Source organism: Dicentrarchus labrax, unplaced genomic scaffold (genome assembly GCF_905237075.1).
Source record: "Dicentrarchus labrax unplaced genomic scaffold, dlabrax2021, whole genome shotgun sequence".
NCBI lineage: Eukaryota > Metazoa > Chordata > Actinopteri > Moronidae > Dicentrarchus > Dicentrarchus labrax.
The window spans coordinates 2,141,433-2,160,481 of record NW_026136712.1 but is presented as its reverse complement, the minus strand read 5'-3'; the positions used below and the strand labels follow the sequence as shown (position 1 = coordinate 2,160,481).

The window sequence follows — 19,049 nt, the reverse complement described above, 5'->3', positions numbered from 1 at the left end:
AATTGTTAAATATGGTCATCAATTCATCAACCAGTTCATTAAGTCCAAGTGGCCCTTTGTGCCAAGATAGAAGAAATTCCCTCAAGGCATTCCTGAGATATCAAGTTCACAAGAATAGGACAGACAGACAACCCGAAAACATAATTCCTCCAGCCATAAGGCATAAAAATACAACCAATAGATTGAAAGGACACCTAACGCCACCTCTTCCTGCTATCTCAAGTAGAAAACAATCAGACTGTATGAAGCAGTTTCATGTTTTGTTGTTTGTCTTTCATTTGTGATTCTGATGAGGGGAAAATAAATGCATACACAATTTTTGTATATTTTTCTTTTTTTGATGCACTTACTCTGACACGACTCACATGACTTTTACATTATTAGATTTTTGCATTGAAAGTATTTCCTTACTTTTTATTTCAATCTAATCTAAACGTCACACAGAAACTGTACCTTCTGTGAATCTGAACTGAAGAGGCTCTGAAGAGGGATGAATTGTACCTGTGGCGCTCCGCATTTACAGCTCTGGCAGTGATGACATCGTATCTCTCCAGCTCTCTGTCTCGTTCATCCAAGATGGCGAGGTTGAACTGGAAATCCTCACTCAGTTTCTGGTAGCCATCTCTGACAAAAGAAGCATTACAAAATAATTAAACGGTTATTACTTTGCTCAGAAAGAAAGACATTTTCAAAGCAGCTGTAAATCAGGAGGCAGACTGGGTCGTCCACTGAACACAGTGTTAGCGACTCGATCCCCACCTCCTCCTGTCCACACCTCGAAGTGTCCTTGGGCAATGCACTGAACCCCAGATTGCTCCCGATGGTTGCAGCCCCTTACATAGTCACTCCCTGCCATTCGCTGTGTGTCTGTGTGTGTGAATGGGCGAATGAGAGACAAATTGTGAAGCACTTTGAATAAAAGCGCTATATATATATATATATATATATATATAAATGTCTGTGGTCATAAAGTCCTCAGAGACACTGGTGTTGCCTCCTTAGGGACATTTGCAAAAATCCTGTTTGTGAACAGCTCTGTGCTAAGCACAATCTTACCAGAGGTCCTCCACTGGAAGCTGACCCAACTGCCTATGTCCACCCCCATCTGTAAGTGGATCAACTTCTTCCTGACAGACAGGAAGTAGCAGGTGAGGCTGGGGAAAGCACTGGTGTAGAACCCTACACAGGACTGTTTTCTTAATCCCGATCCCAGTGGATTTCTAACCATTACTGCCCGATGCCTCAATGTGTGTGTCCACTCCTGCCCGCACCCACAAACACTCTGATCATTCACACCCGCCTTGATTTGCTGTTTTGTTCTGTTGTCTTTCCAATTTGATTTGCTGACATTTTTCCCTCCTTCTTGTGGGCACAAGATAAATCCCAGGACCTGCAGTTTATTTTTTGACCACCAGCTCCCACCCACAGCAAAGTCAAAACTGCTTGCACCTGTGAGATTTCCAATCCCATCGCAGTCCTCTGCACTGGTGCCCTTCCTCCTGCTCCTGAGGCCTAAAGAACCTCCGCCTCCCGGTGGTCCAAGGCTACTGTGCTAGAGGTGCAAACACAAGACAGCACAGCTAACTGAGCTAACTAGCTTAGTGTTTAACCTACTTTAGCAACAAGTAAAGCTTTCTGTCCGGTCGAGGCAGACAGCCGCCCACCTAGAGGCTGGGTCTGCTCAAAGATTCTGCCTGTTAAAAGGACGTTTTTCCTGTGGGATGGTGGGAACTGTTGTCTCTGTCTCTGTAAATAAATGTATAAAGAGTACTGCTTTATTTGAAAAGTGTCTCAATCTTCTGTTATGATTTGGTGCAATACAAATAAAACTGAACTGAGTGGAATTTTCCATTATCCATGTGAATCAGAGGGCTGAGGCAGAGCAGCCAGAAGACATCAGAGGGCAAACCAGAAAACATTTTCTCCATAAAATATGATCTAGTTTCACCAAAATCACTGACAAGTTTGACAAGTTTTTCGTGTAAACTTGTCCCAACCAGGATCCAACTTCTTGCCAAATACATAGAAGTGAAATTTAAATGTTTCCCATTTGTCTGGGGACCCCCTGGAACTCCAACCGGACCCAGGCTAAAAACCACTGTAAGGTAAAATAGTTACATAAAGTTGCTTTAAATCTGTCATACGTGCTGCTTATGAAGGAATGTATTTGTGCAAGTGGTTCTTGCATGAGTCAAATTCCTTGTACTTTGCCAATAAAGCTGATTCTGGTCTGTTTAATTAAAAATCCATGCTTTGTCAAATATTTAGTTACGACATATATTGTAGTGGTATCTTTTTAGTCCGGTATTTTTGTTTGTATTATTTGTTCAGACCGAGATATCCGTCTCTGAGATTTCTGCCTCCCACAGTACAATGGTGGTGGATAGAATTTAGTTTGCGGTGCTCACAGCATTGAAATATGACTTTTAAACATTTCAATAGCAATGTGGCTTCCAAGACACAATGTCCTGGTTACTCTTGATAATCCACAGACCTCCATTGTATTGGCCTGGAGGCAGATATCTCTGACAAAACCTGTCCAAACAAAAAAGCTATTTGAATGGTTAGATTGAGAAAATGTGTTCTTTTGTAACGTTGCTTCACATGACAAACAAAACACAATCCACCCAAAGATGGTAAAGAATCTCACACTCCACAGACATAAACCAGACACATATATACAAAATTAATCTGAAGCCTAAGAAAATAAAAAAGACATGGCAGAAGATATGTCACTGACTATTAATGGGTTGATTAAGTATTTTATTTTTCAAAAATGAGTGAATTCACTGAAAAAATAATTGACAAATGAAGTGTATGACCGTAAAAATAATCACATTTCCAGCTAAAAGCTGAGGTGCACAGTGGAAAGTTGACATTGCGGTATGAGGAGGATGTAGACGTGGTACCTGAGGGAGGAGCACTCCTCCTGGGCCTTTTTCAGGAGACTCTCCAGTTGATGAACCCTTGCAGCCAGGAGCTCCTTCCACTCCCTCTCTTTACTGGCCAGCTGGGCCTCCAGATCTCCCAGTCCACTGTCTCTGTCTGACTGCATGGTGGAACTGGAACACCACAATATAGGTTATCATACAAAGCAGTGCACAGTATTCATGCTAATAGTTAGCTTACTTCCTGTAGCAATGCTAACAATGTTTCTGTGCTATACATTTTGGAGACCCCCAGATTCCAGAAAAATCCTGTTTAGGAGTAGGAGAAACTAAAGTGGTTGCGAAACGTACAGAAAACAGCTGCCACAAGAGCTTGACTGGGTACAGTCAGATGGCTGAGAGGACTGCTCTATACGTTTGAATGGTCTTTAGGTTGCACAAAGTCTTCTTTACAAATAACTGTTATTTTATTACACAGGTTTTCAAACACAAATAGGGCTGCACAATGAATTGCAATATTATTGAAATTGCAATATACAAATCACAGGAAGCTGCAGTTTTTTTAAAGGTAAAATGTGTGGGAGGAAAAAAGCATTATAATAAACTACTGTAGTTCTGTAGAGATTCCCTGGTCTACAAATCTTGTTCCCTAGACAGGTACAAACCCCCCAAAATGTGTCATCATCATGATTTTCATAGTTTTGTCAGTGAAAATTAAATTTGTGATGCAAAGATGATCATTCCCACTAATTGTGAATCATATCATAATCGCAATATCTGTCAAACTAATGGCAATATGATGCTTTTACCATATCGTATAGCCCGACAAGAAAAGGAATATTTTGTACATGGAAAAGAAAAAACACTGCAATGGTTCAACCAGACTGACAAATGAAAGGGCAGAAAGAGACAAAGATCCCTCTGAGCAACAGTTCAATAAGAATAGAAGAAATTAGCAGTCACTGGACAAAGAAACTGGAAGTTAAGCATCAAAATCGGTGCAGATTTAAACAGGAACAAGTTCCTGTTTCAGTTCATTATAATGCCTACAACAGGCCGGAATTAAAACTTCAGAACAGAAACAGACGTTTAGTCTAGGGTTAGAACTATAGAATATCAACTGAACGTGGTATGGACTGACAAATCACATTTAAACCTGTTCAAACTGCCCACTGAGTAGGCTTTTTTTGAGTCATATCATATTGAACATGATCTAATTTGCAAATACGGACATTTTAAGGATTTTAAGGAAAACATTAAAAAAATATATACAGAGTTGGCGTAATGTTACATCTCAAAATTCCATTAATTTGTGAAGTAAACTAAATGAAATTGTTTAGATTATTATTCAAGATCTAAACTTTGAAGACCCGAACACAAGCTATATTCACAGAGCCGTCTCTGGTAAACAGCCTCGTCCTAAAACCTTCAATAACACTTTACTGACAGTTCTCAGTCAATGAAGTTGTGTCCATCTAGTGAGGGTAAATCATCTGAATTTATAGTCAATTTTCAACAAGATAAGAACGCATGCGCACAAAATAAGAAATCCTTGAGATGATTTGTCAAGGACTCCGTAGAACCGCTGGTGTAAACGGGTCCCACTTTACAAACTACTGACACAGTTCAGTTAGCTTACCGTGATACAGTAGCTTTAGCTTGCTCTCTGCCGTTACAACCGTTGGAGCTTCATTCAGTCTTCATGTGAAACGACATGTAGCGGTTCAACTAATAACGGTTTAACGCTTTAAGCAAATAATATCAACGTTAACGAGCTTATGTCGACGCTAATTCAAACTTGGCTCGTTCCTCTTTGAGGCAAACGGTTTCTATGGTAACCGAACGGCTGTGAAAGTGTCCCCCAGCTACAGTGACCGACAGACAAAGGTTCCTGGCTCTACCGCCAGTTACAATAAACATTGCTAATTTATTCAACACTGCCTACTTTGTTCTATTTTTATTAATGATAAGCTAATGAATTGCTTATAAAGATCACAATGGAAACCACCGACGCTACTGAGAGTCAGTGAATCAGACAGTTTATAGTCAGTGGGCTTACTTGAACCGAAAACCAGATTAGTTCATTTAACTCAAAAAAATTGTTGAAACTGATTACATCTGAATCTTTGGTAAAACAAATTCAGTTTTTCAGTTAGAAAAGATTCTTGATGAAGCCGCTTTTAATTGTAACATTAAGTGGAACTAACTTATAAATATTCCTGATGAATAACCTTTTACAAGGTTTTCACAGTACAAATAAAATTCCAAAATGACAATGAACAATTGGTGGGAGGTTATAGCATCATAATAGAGTGGAAATGTTGAGCAGATATTTGCCCCCACCAGGACCAATGTCATTACTTTACCTATAAACACACTGAATTAGTCGTCTGATATTAGCTTTCAGCTTGGCTTCAGCAGTGTTGCTTCTGTGCCAGGAGAGGTAGCCCACAGCTGTTCCAAAGGATCCATGGATTATTTCATTTTGTAAGTTTTTTCTCTTTATATGTAACCTATCTTCAGTTCGTGGGTAGGGGTGTATCTAAGAAATATTCATGGGGTGGCCAGAGGTGGCAGAAATATATGCTGATTTAATCTCTGAGTTTAATCAGTTTATTTCAAGGTAACAAAAACACAATGATTCTTATTTTCAGGTGATTACACACATACCTATGAATATTGTATTGTATTTCTGACAATGTCCTAAATCCTAAATGTTACACACTGGACCTTTAAGTAAAAGATATAACGTTTCATATTATGCACAGGTATGTTTTGTTATTTTGAGTAATGTGTATACCGTGAATAAAATAAAATAATAAATGAATTGTATGTAGCAGCTTTTGAATGTTTGTTGCCAATTGATCAAACCAGATGGCAAAATGCAAATAAATAAATTAGAGAGTGTCAGTCATTCTACAGAAGCGTATTACATTCACTTGAATATTTCTTTTTTGGTTTGTTTTTTGGAGTAATTATTTCTGTTTTTCTGAGTAATTTATTTATTGGTTTGTTTTTCGTTTTTTTTTGGGGGGGGGATTACGAGAAAAAAGTCGTAATGTTACGAGAATAAAGTCGTAATCATACGAGAATAATGTAATCGTTTTAATGAGAAAAAAGCTTCGATAGAGTTATCAAGATCAACCAATCAGCAGCCTCAGCCTGAGCCCAGCAGCCACTGTTTGTCTCAGCCGTACCGTACAGTCAACAGGTAAACTAACGGATTGATCATATCGTCGTTAAACAGTTTCGCTGGCTGAGCCAACAGGCTGACAGTTCTCATAAAATTACTACTTTATTCTCGTAGTTCTAATATTATGATTTATCTGATATATTATATTATGATTAGTCTGGCCCTGATACTCCGTCGAGCTTCCGTACAATACGCTTCTGTATCATTCAGATGTTTCATTAAGCACGAGGAGGTGGGGGTGAGCGGTGAGGCGGAGTTTTAGAGAACGCGCGCCGTCAGATAAAGGAAGCGCGCACACGCGGATTATGTAGAAGCGCTCGCGAAGGGAAGGAGGGAAGTCCGCATCTCAGCAGGTAGCGTGTCTTTACTCTTTCTCTTTTTAACCTGTGTTTCTTTTATAACGTGTGTCTGTGTTACTGCCTTCCTGGAAATACTCTATGTCCCCTTTAATGCGGTACAGCCGGTTGTACAGTAACAGGTAGCCATTTGGCTGTGGGCCTATTCAAAGCAGCCAAATAAAGATGAACAGCATATATTTCTGTGAAAACTCTATTAGAGATGCTTCAGGCTCTGTTGGTTCTTCAGACTGACTGTGCTCGGTCTAATGGGAGCTCGGTCTGCGGGGATCCACATCACAGACCCACGCCTCGGTCCTCACGTACGCCACCAGGGTTGTCCGCACCGCATCTGTCTGTCGCACTCATACCATAGAGTGAGCTCCCATCATGTAGGAAGAGGACCCTGTGTAAAAAGAGGATAGAAAGCGGGTGAAATAGGAAGCTCACTCACTTCAGTACTGGATTTAAACGTGAAACCGTGAACGTTTCACAAACTGTTGCGTGGCTGTGACACTGGACTAATTATGAAGCAAAAAACTAAAACGGAAACAGTCGTGTGAAGTCGTATTTTGTCTTCCAACAACAAACTGGGGCCACACAAACAAACAAACAAACAAACAAACAAACTTAAGTTGCGGGAGTAGGTGTGATTTCACAGAGGACGTTACACGGTCGCTTCCTGCTCCGCGGGGTGATGAAGAGCGCGTGTGATGCAACGCGCTGTCAAACTTCGTAGTAATGGAAGTGACGCATTAGTAGTAGTCAGCTGCCTACGTGCTGTCGGCTGCATCCCACGAGCCTGATGATGTCAGGGCTCTCTACATCATCGTCCTCGGTTCGGTACTGTCTGCTGAGAATACCTGTGTCTCAGCGGGGGGGACACAGGAGACCCCCCCCGCTGTCAGTGTGAGGACGCACTGTAAAAAATGATGGGTAAAATGGTTACATCTTTGACACTGATTTGAAACCAGTGTCTTGGTGAGGAAGTGCTCAAGTAGCTAATCTTAGTGTCTTACAGTACAGTGGCTCAGTGGTTCTGGGTTCGATTCCCAGCAGGACTTTTCTTTATCAATTCCATATACTTTTTTGAGAAAATGAATTAGGTAATGAGAAAAGTAAATACATTTTTTTGTACACTTTTATAGGGGCAAATGTTAGTGAAGCTGCATTGCTTAAAACAAGCAGGTAAATACAATCAGGTGGAATGAATGAATGAATTGAGAGATCTTATGGGGAGAAACTGCTCCAACCAGGTCAGCCTTACCAAAGTGAACCGAGACAGGTCAGTCATGCCAAGAGTAGGTTCAAACGATGAATCACTGCCTGACAACTCACAGACATGTGGGAAATTGTACAGACAACTTGTATAGTCCAGTGTTGCAGTGTCGACTTCACTTTGGTTAGTTGAGCCACACCATATATTCCCATTTTAAGTTATGGTCACCATTAAACCTCCACTATTAACTTAAGAGATAATAACCCACAACATGTGTATGATGTGTGATCAGTAATCTTTAAACCTCCAATAACTTTTTGGACTCTTTTTGGGGGCAGCAAAAAGTTTTGAATGCTAAAGTGGATATAGGTAATGGTTTGGATTACAGTCCACCAATTTACAGTGTCATTTGATATATTCAAATATGGTGTATGTTGTAAAGTTGACCTACAGTACTATTAATAATCAGTAATCATTCATTTTGTTCACCTGATGAATTTAAGTCTGATCTGATAATTCACATTTTATATCATTTAGGGCTGCAACTATTTTATTGTTTTCATTATTAATCAGTCAATCATTTTCTCGATTAATCCATTAGTTGTTTGGTCCACACTGTAAAACCAGATAAGTTCATTTAACTAAAACAATTGTTGAAGCTGATTACATACTTTTTTTTCAGTAAAACTAACTAAGTTTTGTAAAGTAAAAAAAACCATTCTTGATCAGGTAGCTTTAGTAACTTTAAATGACAACAATTTTGTAATTTTATTTTTATTGTGAAAACAGATTAATAATTAATAGAGCTGTCAGTTAAACGCGTCATAAACGGCGTTAATGCAAACCCATTTTAACGGCGTCAATTTTCTTGTCGCGAGATTAACATTCTTTATGGCCTAGCACACTTTGTAGTTTTTTTCACATGCTGTTGCAACAACTAGTAACGTTAGAAAAACTACAACACCACACCGGATCTAGCTAGACCGGAAACAAAACAACAGGCACGCCGCACACACTTGTTTAAGAGTAGTAGACGTTACGTTTTGAGTGGATGGCGAGTGCGAGACGCCGAAATGGATGCCAATAATATTCTGAATGGAAAGTTTACTTTTGAAAAGTTGCCAAATGGTTCCATTGACAAGACCAAAGTGATCTGTGTGTTTTGTCGTTGTGAACTGAGCTATCATCGCAGCACGTCCCGTCTGAAATACCACTTGATGGCCGAGCACACAGCTGATGAGAATTCTCCACCCATCGTCAAAGCCAGGCGACAATGGATGATGTTAGTGTGAAATTGAACACTACAGTATATGCCAATGTTGTTTTCAATAAAAACAACATTTTCACAAAGCAAGCCGATCCACTTTTCCATGTTGATAAGAGCACTAAAATGAGAAAAAATAATGTGACAAAAAGAAATCAAGGGACATTTAGAATAGATAAAAATGTGCGATTAATTGCCATTAATTGTGAGTTAACTATGACATTAATGCAATTAATCGCGATTAAATATTTTAATCATTTGACAGCACTAATAATTAATTAAGTTATTAATCAGGAATGTATTAACCTACAAAACTAAGTTGCCACTTAAAATTACGTTAGTAATTAAGTAAAAGCTGCTCAATCAAGAATCTTTTTTAACCAAAAACATTGAGTTTAGTGAGTATAACTTAAAAATTCTGATGTAATCAGTTTTAACAATTTTCTGGAGTTAAATGAACTTGGTTTTACAGTGCAGAAAGTAAAAAATGTTGGTCAGTATCTCACAAAGCTCAAGGGGACTTGTTTGGTCCACAGCCCAAAGATATTAACTTTACTGTCATAGATAAGTAAAGAAAGCAGAAAATATTCACATTTGAGAAGCTGAAACCAGAGAATTTAGACTTTTTTTTCTTTTAAAGTGACTCAAAACAATTAGTTGATTATAACAATAGTTGGCGAGTAATTTAAAAGCTGACAATCAATCGTCTAATTGTTCTCTCTATGGCCTCCTCTAGCTGTTAAAGAGAAACTTGTATTTTAGAATATGAGATTCTCCCCTTTGATTCAACTATAACAGTTTGCGGTGTTGGTGAGTTGGAAGTTGTCCAGGGTTCTTGGTGTGGCCTACTGATTATTCAGGGCACATGCTCAGTGGTAGGGAGAGCAAGGTCACCCTCCCAGTCTCAACAACAACAAAATGGATAAATGTATTATAAATATTAGTTTAGATGTCGTTATAGAAATAAGAAAGACGCTCAGAAATGATGGTATAACCAGCTGGGAGAAGATTGTTTCTGTTTTACTCTGTGTGTGTGTGTGTGTGTGTGTGTGTGTGTGTGTGTGTGTGTCTCACACATGCACACAATGCAGGATAGCGTCCAAGTGCCTTTCATCTGCATATCAGGGATGAGAAATGATCCCTGTGTGATAGCTAGTGTGTGTGTGCATGCGGAATGTAAGGGTCTTATTTTAGTATGGGTGGTCATGGAAGGTGTGAATGATGTGGGTGGGCCTGGGGGTGCCATACTAATGTCACTGGGCCACTGTGTCTGTAGAGGTGCATTTGCAGTATGTTTACTTGGCAGTAACCCCCAGGTTGGTTGCTCATTCAGGTAAACCCAGTTGGTTGGCTTTGAACTATGGGAACTAGAGGATGCCCCCTCTGTTAAGCTTCTCTCTGACGGGTGCAAAGAAGTCAGACAGAGGTCACAGAGGTCACAGAGGTCACAGAGGTCACACACCTCGACAGGCCAACAGCAGGACTGCAGAGGGAACGGGTGCAGTATGAAAGGTCAACTAGGGAGAATTCTGTGTAACTGTTTCTCAATACCATTATGAAACATCCTGATAGACTGATGTCACAAATGAGTGCAATGAAGAAGCTCAGAAATCTACGAGGAAATACGTTAGACGCCACCACCTATGTTCCAAATGTGCTCATTTCATTTCCTTTCAAACTGGATGTTATTTAACTATTCATCATATAAAAGTGGATTTTATAATAGATGTTACAATATTTTCATACAGTTGAACTGTTAATGTCTAGTTTGGTTTGGTCAAGTTTATACAGCAACCACATGGAGCGTTCCAACCATTTATTCATTGCTTTAAGCTAATTATGTAAGTAAGTAAGTAAGGCTTTATTTATATAGCACCTTTTTGACACAGAGATCCAAAGGGCTTTACAAACAACAAATATCCATATGGGTATAACCATACCCAATCACACATACATAGGGAGCATGTAAATACAAACAAAAGGAAGATAAAACAAGAGGGAAGGATAAATTAAAAGAGAGACGACAGATGAGAAACAAACAAGGAGATCGATAAAAAGCCTTGCCTGTAGAGGAGGGTTTTGAGGATCTGCTTAAAACAGTGCACAGATTCAGTGAATCTGAGTGAATGGGGAAGACTATTCCACAATGTTGGGGCTGAAACAGCAAAGGCACGGCCACCTTTAGTTTTACAGTTAGAGCGGGGAATGGATAAAAGGCCGAGATTTGAGGAGCGGAGTGGCCGAGGAGTGGAATGAGGAACAAGGAAGATCTGAAATGTAACTGGGGGCAAGGTCATGAAGTGCCTTATATGTAATCAGTAAGATCTTATAATTGATTCTGAATTTTTGACTGAGCTTGACTGAGGCACGTGTAGAGGGAGCTACAGTAATCTAGACAGGACAAAATGAAGGCGTGAATGAATTGTTCAAGATCATTTGTATTTACCACAGTCCCTGTAACATTACAACATTACAGCCCTCAGCCCTCCGCACTGCTGTTTAAACACAAATATCAATACAGTGTTTTTTCTTACATCCGTAATATGTATAACACATCTATAATATATGAACGATAACTCTGCTTTATATATATCATAAATATAGCATGGATGGTCTATTATCTATTATTTAAGGAAATGATCACATACACACATCATATTTCTTGTTTTTCAAAAGTAATATAATTATTTTACTTATTACTCCCTGCCAAAAGTAATCAGTTACTCTGCTAGTTATATTACTTTTCTGCTACTCCCCACAAAATTGGTAATTGTGTCCTTTCTCCCCCCCAAAATATTTTTTTTATGATGACTAATGATTAATGATGATCCAGTTTTGTTTGTTAAAATAAATTTAAGTAAAATTTTCAGCAATATTATCGCTGAAATGTATTAGTAACACTACTAGTGACTGGGGAAAATAATGAATTACTGTAATGTTATTACTAGTAATGAGTTACTGCCCAACACTGATCATGACACAGGGGGGCTTCCTTCCACTTTTATAGAATGTGCTAAAAGGGAAGCAAAGGAAAGGGTGTTACACTACACCAGCTAAGAACAGTATTCATGGGATATACTCTCACACAATCTTGTACCCAGACTGATTTAGTAAAAAATAATAATTCATTTTATAAGATAAGAAAATAATATACTGAACTTATGTTAACAGTGATTATAGTAATATTATATGATATAATATAGCACAGAAAATAAAGTGCATTACTTCAAAAAAGCTCTTAAATGAACACAAAAGAAGAAAACATTTTCCATTTTACAACACACTTTGAACACTAGATTGTGAAAGAATTGTACAAGCATGACTGCAATGTATGAGAGATGTGTGTGTTATACTGGAGTACACAGCACAGATAAAAGGCTGTGCAGGAAATATGAGGATGTGTCTGCATGTGTGTGTGTGTGTGTGTGTCTGTGCATGTCTTCTGGCAGAGAAGGAAGCTTTATCTGTCGTGACAAGCTGTTAACATTAAATCAACCCTAGCAAATACCATGTTCTCATATTTACACCGTTCTCTTCAACCAACACACACGCTGTCCTACACGCAGCCTTGAAAGTGCACGTCCTGTAATTAAAAAAAGACTATATCTTATCAAATACAGGCCTCGTGTATCAATTTGGGGGTCCTTGACACCTAAAAGGCTGAAATGCTCTAGGACATGACTACACATTTTATAAAATAATTCACAAAATCAACATGAAAGCCAGAGTGACAGCACAGGCTACAGCCCTGCACAGTTAAAGGATAAGTCTCTGTTTCTTTACCATTGTGTTTACAGCCACTGACCTGAACACAGCAGTCAGAGAGCATCATGGGAGGAGCAGTGGTGGACGACGGGCCCACTGGGGTGAAGGCACCAGACGGCGGCTGGGGCTGGGCGGTATTGGCCGGCGGCTTTGTCATCACTGGCTTCTCCTACGCTTTCCCCAAGGCCGTCAGCGTCTTCTTCAAGGAGCTGATCCGAGAGTTTGATGTCGGCTACAGCGACACCGCCTGGATCTCGTCCATACTGCTGGCCATGCTGTACGGCACAGGTACGCGAGGGTAACACACACGTCTGATAGTGAACCCTTTCGGGACCCGATGGCCCCTACATATGCCCCGCCTCTTTTGGAGCCTCAACTTCCTCCCTTCCTGTGCACTGATATGCTATATGCTACACTCTCTGTGTTAAAAAGACAGCCACATTTTAAAGATGGTTAAAAGACAAAAGTGACATATACAGTATAAAGCCACACGCTTAAGTTCGCTAAGGTTAACAAAATGCTAGCTAACTGGCCAGCTAACATTAGCCATCAGTTAATGTAGATTAGTTAGCTAGTTCTCTAACGTTAGCGTTCTGCTCTGTAACCAAACACAAGCGTAATACCTGATCAGCTATCTGTCCAGCTAACCATTGATTTCCATTAGCTAGTGTGTTAACAGTGTTTAGCTACCATTAGTTAACTATATATCTTGCTTTTATCTTTTCACCATTTTCAAAATGTGGTTACACAAAGCTAATCCAAATGTAAATACAGGGAAAGGAAAAAGTTGAGCGAGGTTCTGACCGAAGCTCGCTCGCCTGTAATGGGAGCACGGAGCAGGAAGGGACTTTGTAATGGTGGATTTATCCTTAGCAGTAAAACATATTTAAAATACTTTATTTATTGTGTGGTATTTTTTCTGTGCATTTGAGTGAAGTCAGATAACAGAAATTATACACATAGACAGTCGAGACATCCTAGAAAGTTAGGACTATTGGAATGGAAGGGAGATCTGGATGGGTTACCTGTTAGCAACACAATGCTAAATGTCACACTCCACATGTGTATATTGTGTTCTTACTGATTGTGTTTTGTTAGGTCCTCTGTGCAGCGTGTTGGTGAACAGGTTTGGCTGTCGACCAGTGATGATGGTCGGAGGGCTCTTTGCTTCACTGGGAATGGTTCTGGCCTCCTTTGCCACCAGCATCATACACATCTACCTCTGCACTGGAGTTATAACAGGTAGAGTTACAACATACATAAACATAGGAACAACACAAACAAGGACGCAGAAAGGTACATGCATCCATTCTGTTGGGTCTGGTAACTAGCTACTTCTTTTTAATCTTTTTTAGAATACACAGCATCAATATTGATGAGACAGAACACAAAGGGTCGAGGAAATCTACCTTAACTGTTCCTGTGATTCAGTGATCATTAACATATTTTAGGTGTACACCATGGTAACTATAATGTTATGGTAAAATCTGATTTATATAGATCAGAGTCATCTACTTGACACCCTGTTACCATGGTGTGGAGTCATAGATAATAAATAGTGGACGGAGCTTCTGAGTCTGTGAAGTGTCTTAAAGCTGCATTCTTTCAAATGGCCAGCGTGGGGCAATGCCACCGGTTTCAAAAAGAGGTCAAATTATAGTGATTCTAATGAGAAAATGAGCCTGCTTCTCACTTGATGTATGAGCTCAGTAAACAGTTTCCTGATGGGTTTCTGGTCTCAATCTCTAGTTTCAGTCTTCTTCCATGCAGAATGATGTTCATTTAGTAACTGATGGTCCCATTTAGAGTAAAACAGACCATAAAGCAGGGTATGCTTTAGGGTGTGGCTACCATGTTATTGATAGGTCAAACTCAGAACAAACTGTCACTGTCGTGAGGAACAACGGTGAAGATAATGGCACCAATGATGAAACTGAAGCTGAGAAATGTTGAAGCAAAGCCAGAATTATGATAAATCTGATTGTGTTGTAACAGTTACAACATGTTGTAACTCTTTCAACATGGTAGCAGAAGTCTGAGGTACTGCTCACTAACTGCTGGAATCACAAAAAATGATTTCTGTAACATTGCCTCTGTGTCTGTCTGTCCCTCCTCAGGTCTCGGCCTGGCGTTGAACTTCCAGCCGTCTCTGATAATGCTGAATCGCTACTTCAGCGAGAAACGTCCTCTGGCCAACGGCTTGGCGGCAGCGGGCAGTCCTGTGGCACTCTGCTGTCTCTCCCCACTGGGACAGATTCTCCAGCACCATTATGGCTGGAGAGGGGGGTTCCTCATCCTGGGGGGGCTGCTGCTCAACTGCTGTGCCTGCGGTGCCCTCATGAGGCCCCTGGTGCCCCCTAAGAAGCCCCAGGAGCTGGAGCTGAAGCAGTGCTCTCCCGCAGCTGCAGAGGAGGAGGAGAAGCCGAAGAAGAAACTGTTGGATTTCAGCGTGTTCAAGGACAGAGGATTTGTCATCTACACCGTCGCAGCGACTATCATGGTGCTGGGCTTGTTTGTGCCCCCTGTGTTCGTGGTCAACTACGCTAAAGCCCTCGACTACGAGGACACCAAGTCAGCATTGCTGCTCACCATCTTGGGATTTGTTGATATGTTTGCTCGGCCCCTGGCAGGACTTGTAGCAGGCACAAAATGGGTACGGCCCAGAAGTGTCTACCTGTTCAGCTTTGCCATAATCTTCAACGGGGTCACTGACCTCATAGGATCACAGGTAAGACTGCAGAAATGGGTTCGATATTTCAGGGAGAATGGAGAGGAACTGATCAGGCTAGCTTACTGTATGTCTCTGCTCTAGGCTCTTCAGATCACCTGTACATCCTCTACCTGTTGTGGTTCCAATGTTTCCTGTTTCTTTTCCTGCAGGCGAAAGACTATACAGGTCTGGTGGTCTTCTGCATCTTCTTTGGTATTTCGTATGGCATGGTGGGAGCGCTTCAGTTCGAGGTCCTCATGGCTATCGTAGGGACGGAGAAGTTCTCCAGTGCCATCGGCCTGGTGCTGCTGATGGAAGCCATGGCCGTACTAGTGGGACCTCCTGGAGCAGGTCAGAGAACAAGAGGAACGAATGGGAATCTGTCTCTTCTAACGGCACTTTGTTTTTGTTCAGATGAGATTGTGTAATGTTTCGGGCTCGTCATTTTCAGTTTTTTATAAATTTTGGACAAAAATATGCAGATGTTTTAAAAAGAGCTTTAAAGGAGCTTTCTCACCAAGATGTTTCCAAGCATCCAAAAGCTGTTGCTTTTTAAATCATTTTTTGGTATTTTATGACGATATACTGGTTGTGGAGAGATGACGACTTTGTCCTTTTAGGTAAAATAAACTATGTGCCAGTGTCCTTCTATGTAAAAACAAAAAAATACTACTAATGTCAACTTCTTTCAGTTTCTATTTTAAAACATGTCTGTGGTGCAAATCAACATGTTTATGATAGGACCTGATAACTGACTGAATGTATCATAGTGAATTGTTGGGTTGGCAGATTCTGATCCAGGAAATATCCACTGACAATTGAGTTTGGTCTGGCAGACAGGAGGTGACTAATAGAGCAAGGACAAGTTCTACCCTAGTTTCTCAGCGTTATGCTAGCTATGTGTTTACACAGAGATGCATAATTCCCACACCTAATTCAGTGAAGACCCGCCTCTATTCTGACGCATTTTTCTCTAACCGTGACCGAGACGGTGAGACACTCCTAAACCCTTAACAAACACTAGCCAATCAGAGGCAGAGTAGTGCTTATCTTTGTGGAATGTCAGCGGAGGGAAAAATCAAGCGTTAGGGAGGTGGAGGTATGCAATAACCTCATGGACAAAAATCCCAAGTGTCAGTTCTCAGCCCATTTCTGGCACTGACTGAAACCAACATAATTATTGACTCAAATTTTCACCAAAGAAAAGTTTGCTCACTAATGTCATTTTGCAGCCACTGATGCTCCTCAGTCTTCTTATTGTGTGAAGGCGTTTCACTTTATAACTCCAGCTTGATGAGCACCAGTAACAATCATGTTAATCTTCTTGTACTCTCCACCAGGTCGCCTCTTGGATTACACAAAGCAGTACATGCACGTCTTCCTGTTGGCGGGCTGCGAGGTCACACTGTCTGCCATTGTCATCGCCCTGGGCAACTTCTTTTGCATCAGCAGAAAACAGGAAGATCCGGCGGCGAAGCTCGAGATGGCTGTGAGTGATGCAGAGAGGGAGGGGCTGAACCGTGGCGTGGAGGGCGAGGAAGAAGGCGAGGAGGAGCCAAAGGGGAAAGAGAACGGAGAAGTCGGAGCTGTGGAAGTCGGGGAGGTGATGATGGTGAAGGAGGAGTGTGAACAGGAAAACACCTCACTATGAAGTTAAAGACGAGTGATGAGAAAAGACAAACTATGCACCAAGATGGGGAGACACATAAAAAGTGCGGGATATGGTCTGTGGCAAAGAGATGGAGCGTGAAGCTTTCCAGAAAAAGAGGGAACAAAGCATTACTGTAAGATATAGATAATACCTGGGTGAGATCATTTGTCTGTACTGCTGTCTACTCAGATACACGTTACATTTTAGAACAAAGACATTTCCAGTTTTTTTGTCCTGTTCTCAGCACAGTTTTTTCTAATACAGTTCCTGTTGTTGTGGTATTCTACTTTCCATTTACCTGATGATTTCAAATAAGTTGACAGAAAAAAAACTTCACTCAAGTTCCACTTACTGGCTTTTTCTGGAGCTCTCAACCACCCTGCCTTTAAGAATCTGGCCAGTCCGAGTGCAGTCAGTCCCCCTGTAAAGCGCCATGCTTAGTTCACATAACGACAACTCCATTCACTAACAAGGTCTGTGAGATGCTCTGGAAAAAGGTATCAATTGGACACAGTGTTAAGAATAAATTATCAAGAATGACTTTTCACACTCAAATAATGTACTTGTTGCACTCTTTTGCTTTATTTATTGCAAGTATTTATTGACATGACAAGTTACATTCAAAAACTTGTAAAAACTTATAAAAATGAAACGGTTGAATATTTGGGGCACTTAACATGCACCCTGGCAGCTGTATTACATACTGTAGCTGTTCACACATTGTTGAGATGTCTGTTTTGTTGTCTGATCCACGATTGCTGTGTGCTACTTTGTGAGACTTCCTCCGGTTGCTGTCTGAGACTATAACACAATGGTACAAACCTGGATTGTTAGTCTCAGTGCAGTGTACCGCTGCTGATGAATGTATGTCTGCTGTGATCTGTGTGCTCTGTGCCTTCTATGTATGTGTTCAGTGGGTGACGAACGTAGCACACACCCAGTGCACTTACACTGCTGTATTTCTGAGTGATATCTAACACAACATGGGCATGTGTTTCCCAAATAAATATTTTTTCTGTTGAGTAAAATGACATCTTTGTACCATTTAGTAAGTTATCTCAGGACACTTTTCAAATAGAGCAGGTCTAGACCGAACTCTTTAAAACATTAATTACAGAGACCCAACAGTACCACCATGAGCAAGACCTTGGAGACAAGGGCAAGGAAAAACTGCCTGTTAAAAGGCAGAAACCTAGGACAGATCCTTCGGCTCTAGGTGGGTGGTCGTCTGTCTCGACCAGTTGGGGTGAGAGAGAGACAGAGAGACAGAGAGAGAGAGAGAGAGAGAGAGAAACAGACAGACAGACAGATGCACAGCAACAACAGTAGCAACAACTACACTAATAGTAGTGACTGATGATGAACATGAAGAAGATGACGACGACGACAACGATGGGGGACAACACGCAGTGACAACAGCAACAACAGTAACCATAGCAATAATAATACTAATAATAATAATAACAATAATATCAGTGATATTAGCAATGGCAGTCAAGCAGGACCATGGCAGGAGGCTCCACCAGGATCCATGAGAACCTGCGAGACGAGAAAGCACAAGAACTCCGGGGAAGAAGTGAAGTTAGTAACATGCATTAATGGGATATGAATGAGTGCAGAAAGAGAGAGAGAGGAAGAGAGGAGCTCAGTGCACCATGGGAAATCCCCCGGTAGTAACAGGTTTACATCCACATGAAGTGTTGGGCATTGACCCCTTTTAATTGCACTGCTGCTTGAATTCCTCGGTTGATCAGTCTAATTTAGACAATAATCTGATTTGCCAGCTGTATTTTAAAGGTCCAGTGTTTAACATTTAGGATCTATTGGAAGAAATGGAATATAATATGCAGTACTATGTTTTCATCAGTGTATAATCACCTGAATATAGTTATTGTAATGTCTTTGTTACCTAAAAATGAACCGCGGGTCGCCTTCTGTGAAGTCCGCCCTGTTGAACTGCAGTGTTTCTACAGTGTTTCTACAGTAGCCCAGAATGGAAGGCAGATGTATTTATATAGCATATT

General features: G+C 40.7%; 2 protein-coding genes and 1 long non-coding RNA gene across 7 annotated transcripts in view; 1 reads left to right on the top strand and 2 right to left on the bottom strand.

Annotated features, from left to right (window-relative positions):
* ccdc57 (coiled-coil domain containing 57) overlaps positions 1 to 4,745 on the bottom strand; it is a 33,782-nt gene extending 29,037 nt beyond the window's left edge. For 3 of the 5 annotated variants that reach the window (XM_051416771.1, XM_051416772.1, XM_051416773.1), the window contains exons 1-3: positions 4,528 to 4,744; positions 2,910 to 3,062; positions 502 to 624 (exon numbers count right to left, since the gene is read on the bottom strand). In XM_051416771.1, coding sequence (XP_051272731.1) covers positions 502 to 624; positions 2,910 to 3,055 — 269 coding nt within the window. In that variant the 5' untranslated portion in view covers positions 3,056 to 3,062; positions 4,528 to 4,744. Of the gene's footprint in view, positions 1 to 501; positions 625 to 2,909; positions 3,063 to 4,527 lie in introns of all 5 variants that reach the window. The other 2 variants (XM_051416774.1, XM_051416770.1) reach the window with 2 other exon arrangements.
* A 1,590-nt stretch (positions 4,746 to 6,335) lies between these two features.
* Positions 6,336 to 18,053, top strand: slc16a3b (solute carrier family 16 member 3b). Its single transcript, XM_051416807.1, has 6 exons — positions 6,336 to 6,434; positions 12,697 to 12,952; positions 13,763 to 13,906; positions 14,782 to 15,392; positions 15,545 to 15,725; positions 16,715 to 18,053. The coding sequence occupies exons 2-6, from the start codon at positions 12,730 to 12,732 to the stop codon at positions 17,023 to 17,025; spliced, it is 1,470 nt and encodes a 489-aa protein (XP_051272767.1). The 5' UTR covers positions 6,336 to 6,434; positions 12,697 to 12,729; the 3' UTR covers positions 17,026 to 18,053.
* LOC127372931 (uncharacterized) overlaps positions 17,208 to 19,049 on the bottom strand; it is a 44,939-nt gene continuing 43,097 nt past the window's right edge. The window contains exon 2 of the long non-coding RNA XR_007886755.1: positions 17,208 to 18,217. This is a non-coding gene — a long non-coding RNA (uncharacterized LOC127372931). The remainder of the gene's footprint in view (positions 18,218 to 19,049) is intronic.